Source organism: Priapulus caudatus, unplaced genomic scaffold, assembly GCF_000485595.1.
Source record: "Priapulus caudatus unplaced genomic scaffold, Priapulus_caudatus-5.0.1 Scaffold269, whole genome shotgun sequence".
Classification (NCBI taxonomy): Eukaryota; Metazoa; Priapulida; class Priapulimorpha; order Priapulimorphida; family Priapulidae; genus Priapulus; species Priapulus caudatus.
In genome coordinates this window covers 271692-280773 of record NW_014577330.1, presented here as the reverse complement: position 1 = coordinate 280773, position 9082 = coordinate 271692, and the positions used below count along the sequence as shown (strand labels likewise).

At 41.5% G+C, this 9082-nt stretch overlaps 1 protein-coding gene across 2 annotated transcripts in view; it reads left to right on the top strand.

Annotated features, from left to right (window-relative positions):
- The first annotated feature begins 1167 nt into the window (after positions 1-1167).
- Positions 1168-9082, top strand: part of LOC106808352 (receptor expression-enhancing protein 1-like) — a 29299-nt gene continuing 21384 nt past the window's right edge. For both annotated transcript variants that reach the window (XM_014811041.1, XM_014811040.1), the window contains exon 1: positions 1168-1293. In XM_014811041.1, the coding sequence (XP_014666527.1) occupies positions 1262-1293 (32 nt within the window). In that variant the 5' untranslated portion in view covers positions 1168-1261. The remainder of the gene's footprint in view (positions 1294-9082) is intronic.

Here is a 9082-nt window from a genome sequence, read left to right as displayed (position 1 = left end):
AAGTGGAATTGTGTTTTTCGGAACCCCAAAGAAAATGTCTCCCTATTACATGACCTCCCTGATCAATCACGCATAACAGAGATGAAATTGTGTTGAGTTTATGGCTCTTGACGCACGTGCATTGATGTACAAGACTGATGAAATGCATCGGCCGGGTCTTTTATTATTTATGAAAAGCAAACAGTCTCGCCAAACACCTACACGCAGTAACGGGTCGCGTCGTTGACGCCCCATTCATGCCCATCAACGAAAGCGAGGCTTATATTCTGATTACGGAAATGCGAAAATGCAAAAGAATGACGTAGCGCAGTGCGCTAAACAGCTAGCGTGTTATTTTCGTATTTGTGCCAAACTCTATCGTAGGAAACCGTTCTAGCCTAGCAGAATGCCCTAGTTTCTGAAATCAGCGATTTGGTGGTCCAATGGGTCCCCATATTTAAAAATATAAAACTCGTGCGGCGTATATATAGGCTGTGATTGGAAGACACAAAGTGTCAATCCTCGGCGCGCTTCGGCATCATGGCCGCATCATGTCAAGGGCGGTACTCATTAAATTGACTACGTCACAAATTTTCTATGTTAAAATTTATAAAAATTTTGTTGCCATTTTTTTAAGTAAGAACTAACGGGACTAAACGTATCGTCAAATTCTTACCTGATAAGATTGTTTCTCAACTAGTTAAAAATCCAAAAAAACCTGGACGATTTGATATTAGTGTTCCTGACATTAATTGCTCGCTATGCCCCGTATGGGCTATGTATGCGTCACGAGTGTATGTTCACATCGAACAATATAGTAAAATAAGAACAGGAGTCTATAGACTCCTGATAAGAAGTATAATGCAGAAATTTACCCATAAAAAGTGAACAGAATTACTTATATTTTGTGAAAAAGTAGAAATTTTATTTTTATTTTTTACTATTTACGGTGACATAATCACATGCGCACACATTCAAAACTACTGGCCCTGTTATTATTATATTATGATGTTGGCAAAAATATTCGGTAAGTGCCAGGGTGGTCTAAAAATACTTCTATATGAAATTTTTACATATTTATATGTGCAGCTATGCATGCTGAGTAGGTGTTCCTCGATTCGTCAGAAACTATGACGTCACAGGACGTGACGCAGCATTGTGACGACCCGGTAGCAGTTGCCCAGAGTTCACTCGTTAGTTGGCAACTTGGCATTCTGACGTTTGTTTGTGTTTGAACGTCTTTGTGATGATTTAGTCAAATCTGACGTACAACGCTTTTGCTATGCTTTCTGCAATTTTCTCGAGGATTGTCATGTAAGTATAAAGTACATTTGATGCATTCATGTAATCGAATTTGGAAGGAATTTATGTACGGCAGTTTAAAACACTGCGACGGTGTCTTAGCCACACAGGCACAAGTTCCCTTCTCGCTTAACAGTAACACTACGTTGGCGAGAGTTTCCTACGACGTGTAACAGTCGGAGAGCCTGGTCGGTTTAGCCTAGTCTACGCTTTACACATGGCCACTGATGAGCCTACGAGTACGACACAACACATGCACGCGCACGCACGCACACACACACACACACACACACACACACACACACACACACACACACACACACACACACACACACACACACACACATACACACACACACACACACACACACACACACACACACACACACACACACACACACACACACGCACACACACACACACTATGACACAGTCACAGACTGATTGTTAAATTAATTATGCATGACCATGATGTATATGTGAGGTTTTCCTCTAACTTGTGCTCATAGGGTCTATGTCCCCCAGGGTACTGCCGGAACGTACCCTGGGTACGGTCCGGTATACCAGAACGTACCCTGGTAACTATCTGATATGGTTAGGGTTAGGGTTAGAGAGTAGCTGTAGGCGACTCCCTAGACTCGTTAGTGGAGTAGGCGAGGTATGGTCCGGCATATTAGATAGTACCAGCAGAGCATATAAATAACGTTGATTTATATGCTCTGGTACTAGGGTACGTTCCGGTATACCGGACCTTACCCAGGGTACGTTCCGGCAGTACCCTGGGGGACATAGACCCTCTCAGCCTAACTTGTGGTGCTGAGCTAGTTACGCGGATCTCCTCATGAACGGTGCCTTATTTCATGGCCATTGGAAAATCAATTGCAGATTGAAGTGGATTCAGGGACATTCATTTTATTCGTTTTATTTCTTATTCATTGTACTAAATACACTGATGTTCCACGCATATCTCACAATGATTGTCATAATAACTGTCATTACTGGCCATCTAAGAGGTTATTCACATAAATCAAGGTTATAACAAGCATACAAACTATACGCTGGGGGGAAATGGTTCACGATTGTTTGCTTTTAGTAAAATCATTAGGTATCTTAGATCCTATATTTTGTTATAGTTGTGATTCTTTGTAGCAGCTGTGTGAATGATTAAAGTCTACTAAGTGGTGTGATAGTCTGATAGATGCCTAGCTGTGAGTAATCTTTAGTGTGAATTTTGGAGTTATCAAATGGCCAATAGCTTCTCCATGTCCTATTTCATTAGAATAAAAGAACATCGCAGGTTCCTTTGAATTTTATTATTTGAACGTAGGAATAATGTTTTAGTGTTTCTGAGAAGAGATTAGTAAGGATCTATAGTATGGCCATCAACCACATGTGGTGACTCTATTACTATTAGCAGTATCCGAATTTTCTCCTTGGCATAAACCTAAAAACACATGTACACAAATAGGCATCTGAAACATGCACATAAACCAACGTGCACCGACACGCAATGAACACAACATAAGGGATTTAACAGTGCTGTCATTTACTTGGAACTATAATCCCTGATCATAATTGGCGACGTGTGATTAAGTTATAGTAGCGGCAGAGTTTTCTCCCCTGCTCACAGTCATGTTGTTTCTGTTGGTAGAACGTTGCACATGTTGGCTGCGATATGTCTAGGTCAGCAACTGGCTGCCGCTCATAATATTTTGCTGTTTGTGGGTATTTATGGAGCCCCCTTAGATTGTGAGGACGTTTAAGGGGTTAAACCGTGGCATAGCAATAGTTCTGTACACGTGCATATATATACACACACACACACAGCTGAGCTAGTACAGATCTATCTCATTCTGTTTGAGGTAGAAGGTAATTGTTGACATTGTGGAAGAGGAGACTTGGATTGGCTCAATTTAGCCAGTCACATATTTACGAATCGACTCACTTTACCTGTGGTTATCATCAGTGGGTTCTTTGAACTCCTCATGGGATGATATTAGCAGTATAGGTTAGGTGCATTTTGTGGTGTGTTTGTGTGTGTGTGTGTGTGTGTGTGTGTGTGTGTGTGTGTGTGCGTGCGTGCGTGCGTGTGTGTGTGTTTGCATGTGTACGTGCGTGTGTGCGAGTGTGAAGATCACACTCATATATATACGGTTCATGTGGCTATAATTCCTTAGACATGTTCTTTGTAATTGCTTACCGTGTTGAGAGTTGAGACTACAAGGTGCAGTTTTATCTTTCTCAAAACAATACCAGACCAACTCCAAATAACGTGACCCACTTTCTAGCAAGCGGTAATGTGTTCAATTGGACAACAGTTACCATTACACCCTACCTCATAATTTGTGCTTGTTTAGTAAGTACTTGCAACCTGCCTTGAGGGACAAGAGGGGCTTGGATTTTGTGGAAAACCTGTTCTTGGTTTTGATATATATATTTGATTGTTTTGTTTGCCTATGTTCCGGATGCTAGGTGCAGAGCGTATCCACATGCCTCTGGCAACTTACAGTACAACACTATATATGTCGAAGATGCAACTTTATAAATGTATGCATTCATTTATATGGTTCAAATCAATGGTTCCTAGCATTGTGAAATGTCTCATGTCTGTGCTTACAAGTGGGCATGCGTATCAGTTCAAACTACAGAGAACACTACATTTTTGAGATATTAATCATGTAACTACGGCACTTGGTGTTGGCAGATGAGTTCCGGTAAGCATAATCTGGTGCTGTCGGATTACTGTTGTTTGCTAAAAAAGCTTGTCGGGCACTTATCACGCATCACCGATGTTTACTTGCTTCAGCTGATGTTATCACGTGGCACATAGCAAGGTATAACATCGGTCGCATGTTGTTGTTCTGTCTCGAGACTCACCTTCCTACAGTCTGATTTGTATGCGTCATAATCTCGGTTAGTTTGTAACCTGTTTCAGTCTAGTAACTCTGCGAGTCTCGCCTTAAAAGCCTAGGGCCATTGTCGTACACGAGGCAGGCTGTGTCAGACCTCGGGTACTAGTTGACCAGCTGTTGCTTCTAAGCTCATCCTAATCAGTCGGAGAGTCAGAGCTCATGCTACGACATTGGCAAACCTGCATACTGCTGTACTGATGTGCTAATGAACGTGTGGCATGAACAATAGCACTATCCGCTTCACCTGGCTACATATATATATATATATAAATTGTAGACTGTAGATAAATTAAAGACAAGACATCACTTTTAGACAAACTACAGACTACAGACTACAATTTATTACGCTCTGCAACTTGCAACGCAATACTTGAAATGCATCGAGCACTCTACCGACAGTATAGACTCAAGCATCCAGACTTATATATATATATATTATATAATATGGCATTAATAATTGTCATAATAGCATCGGGCACGAATATAGAACCAGCTTGTTTTAAAATCGAGGTCAAAAGTCACCATGTAAAAGCATAGATTTTATATATTTACCTCGGTATGGTCCTGGCGACTCGTTACTTAGCAAGATCTTTTTTGTGTAAACTGTATGCTCTTAGAGGAAAATTGAGATGTACTTTCTATAGATATGCAGATTAGCTGTACAGTTATGTATATATATGTTTGGTTTTGAAGGTCAAGAATCTTTGAGTGTCTATCGAATCTTGCTGTATAAATAGAGTGAAGCACCTGAAATAATTAAGATTAAAATATTGAAAGTGCGTGACACAATGACAGCAAGGTCCTCCATTGAACATGAATAAGGATGTAAAGTTACACATGCCATTGTCGATGACTTTGGTTAATGAAAAGTGACAGAATTGTCTAGATAAATCATGAGTTCACTTCTTTCAATCTTTTCACTTTTTATGCAACACTTACAGTGTATACTAGCTGCTGCGTAAGTTGTCAAACCCAGCGCTGGTGAGACTGTCTAAGAAGTTCATTACCCATAGGACCTATGATTAGACAACGTGAAGCTGTGCAAACTGCCAGCTTAAGGGAGGTGGCCCCCAGTTTCCGCAACTCTTCGTGGCGGTGAAGTGTGGTTTAAAGTCACGCCCGGTTGTAAAATATTCTTCCAAGGCACAATTTATTGATCTATGTCTAAATGAGTACTGGTAAAACTCGGAAATTAAAGGTTTATGTTTCCGATAGGCATTGGCCATCCACGCAAACCTGCACAGTTCAACTGAACACATCGTTATATATACACAGCGGTCCTGGGCCAGAAATAAACACATGTCGTGTGACAGAATGAAGAATCCCTTCACTTGGTTTACCCATGATGTATAAAGTCAGGGTTCTGCCCAGGATTTTTTAGTGCCGGGCGCATCCAGTGTCGCAAGATGCAAGCGCCGTAGGCGCGAAGCCAATCTAGGGGGGTCCGGGGGCATGCCCCCCACGAAAATTTTTGATTTGTGATAGTCTGAAACTCAATTTCCTGCATTCTGAGCAATAAAAAGGCCATATATCACTTTTTTTTTCTTTTTTTTTTAATATTAAAAATTAGTGCCGGGCGGAGATATATAGTGCCGGTCGGCAACCTCGAGTACCGGGCACACCCGCCCACCGCCGCCGAGAGTGGGCAGAACCCTGTAAAGTGTATACCAACGTAGTGAATGCGATCTTAGTAGAATTCAAGATTAACGATTACACGATATCAAGAGTGAATCAAAAACGATTTGTTTTTATTCACTCCTGATGATAAGACTGTAGTGTTAGTGTTACGCAAACAAAATGACAAGAAATTACATCGTCAAATATTGAAAAGCACTTGTAATTATTATTGACCACACCTCTTAGGTTCATATATATGATAATATGAGTTCAAAATTCACTGGAATTCAGCACAGTGTTTTATTGACAAATCCACAGTAAACCGTTTCAGTGTGTGTAATACTAGAATAGGTTTCGACCATTGGCGTGGTATAAAGTTCTGGCATAGTTGGTAGCATCATGTGCTATTATAGGTCACGACCAACGCGGAAGGCAATAAGCCAGTGTCTGGGTGGAGTCAGCTGCTTGTCTGCACACACAGCCCGCACGCACGTGTGCGTGTGCGTGTGCGTGCGTGTGCGTGCGTGTGCGCGTTTGTGCGCCTATGTGTGCCTGACGGCTCGTGGGTATGTGTGTGTTTGTATGGGGCTATGCATGGGGGGATGCATGCGTGCGCGTGTGTGTCCGTGTTTGCTGAGGCATCTGGCTTGTGCAGGCTTGCTATTCTTGGTTCTTTCTTGCTACATCCCACACTAAGATCGACCCTGCGCTTGTGGGTGGGTGGGGGGGAGGGTATCTATATAGTAGCTTGCCAAGCCGATATGGTGACTAAGGCTGGTAGTCGCTCTGTCGCTACTTATTGCATCTAAAAATGTTCGCCCGTATTCCTTCAGAGTCTGAGACTATGGGGGGTCCGTCTATGAGGACATTTTCACCCTTGCTTGCCTTCTGTTCCTCCCTGTTTCACTAATTCAGGGTATTCTGAGTCGAACCTAGCTATACAATCTCTTAAGGCATGTAATCTTTACATCGGTAGCGCAGTATAACAGTAGAATGCCCAAACGTGTTATTTTCCTTATTTGACACCCACTTTATTGCCCGCCATTCATGGTACAAGAAAGGGACATCCAAATTTCCAGTTCATATTCTTCAGACTTAGTGAACTTATAAACTTCGTAACCCACTTACTATGCTCAACACAAAGGATCAAAATATGTCTAATTAACAATTATCGATGAGTATCAATCGAGTATCACGTGTGCTCCCCGTGTGCTCTCGCAGCTAAAATACTGCCACTTGTTTTATGCTACTTGTTTTATTATACTTTATATATATTTTATTCTACGTATTTTGGCATTTCCTTTACGTGTGTCAGGATCTCAATCGAATATTAACATTGCATAAAACTAATCAGTAATTGATTATTCATTGATAGTTTTCCTAAACAGACACTATTGATTCAGTGTAATTACAAGGGTGCAGAAACTAAGAAAAATACTATTCATGTTGGCAGGGGTTAATAATGACCAATTTTGTCATTTATTAACCCCTGATGTTGGTGTGTCTCTTATAGTAAATGGTACTAAGTGAGTATAACTAGTGCATTCATAGTGGCACATTAAATCGTTGCGTATTACTGGTAGTTACTTACATACTGTAATGGTGATAAATTAATGTGTCTCTCATGCAAATATGCATACATGACATGCATTATAAACACATGATAGCATCATAAAATGTATGCCTTAGGCCCTACTATGCTGTTAGCTATCTGAACAGCTGCATGGGTGGATCCAGGAATTGTGGAAGAGAGGAGACCTGTGAATGTAGTAGAATTTCAACGTATTCTGAAGTACGATGCACTGGAACGGAAATATTACAAACTATATTATTTTTCATAATTATGTACTGATAGTATAAACAATTTTGTAAACAATGTTTTATTAGTTATCATACTCATAATATATATTTTAGATACTTCAGTCAAAACATCAGCTTTAGCTACATTCCTCTTTGAAATTTACAAATTGACCTTTTAAAATGAACAGAATTGGTTGCTTTCAACATAGCCTGAAAATGCAGGAAATGCCATTTCCAGGCTCTAAATTTCAAAAATTTTCTTGGGGAGTACCCTCAGACCCCCCTCCCCCTGCCCATTCGGCTTCGCCATCGCGGCGTTAGCCATGCGTGCCTGCGGCACACACCATAACCGCCACTCTTGATATTATCACTGGGTGATCCTACATTTTTTTTGCAGTAGAACATTTTGTGAGGCCACTACGGCCCTGTACACTAATTAGTATTCATCTGGCTACAACTTAGCGCTTTTCCGGCTGTTAGTTGGTTCTTTTTCAGGTCAACTCACTGCAAGATCATACACCACCTGCTTTCCATGGCTTCCTGTGACCTTGCATTATGCCTAGAGCTATGCCTTTCTTAATGCACGCACTTTTATGATTGGATGGTGGCACCACCCCGCAGAAATGGCGGTACCATGGATATTATCTACAGTGGTTGAGAATTGCAAATTTGTCATTATTAATCCCTGATATCAAGAGCCCATTAACCCCCAATTAAGGGGTTAATGGGCTCTTGCTGATATCTACTACATAATATACACGCATATATACTTAAGTGTGTGTATAGATATATATCTATGCATTGTACACACTTCTACAACGCCATACCATGGTAATGCACATTTTCGTCTCTAGAGTAACCAGTCATCAGATGGACATCAGTTTTTAGATAAATGAGATTAAAGATCTATATTTTATGAGTTAATAAAACCATAAATAGACTGCACGCAATTGCGAGCGCACGCGTGCGTGTGTGTGTGTGTGTGCGCGCGCGTGTGTGCGTCTGCGTGTGTGCGCGTGTGTCGGTGTGATTGCGTGGCGTGCGCACTAACCTGTATAATACAGTCGTTATGTTCCGCGCGGCTACACTAACCTAGAGTCCCTTTATGATTTTATATAGATCTATATTAAGGGACTCTACACTAACCTGGCAAGGTAGGCCCTCTAGCGGCCGTTACGATCCAGAGAGACGTGATACAAGATTGCGTGGCACAGCTTTGCTGTTGAACCTGAGCGCTGCGCGCGATGAGACGCGCAGTTCCGCGGGATATGCGCACGCGACCGCGGGGATGTTCAAGTATGAAGCGCTGTCCGCAGTGGAGACGTGGGCCAAATTCGAGGCCCGGCGCACGTCTCCACAGCGGTCAGCGGATGGTCTGTAGTTTTAGAAGATGACAATGATTATATGTTGACGATATTCTAGGAATTGGAGATTATAAAACAGTAAAATAATCGCTGTCATGCTCCAGTTTA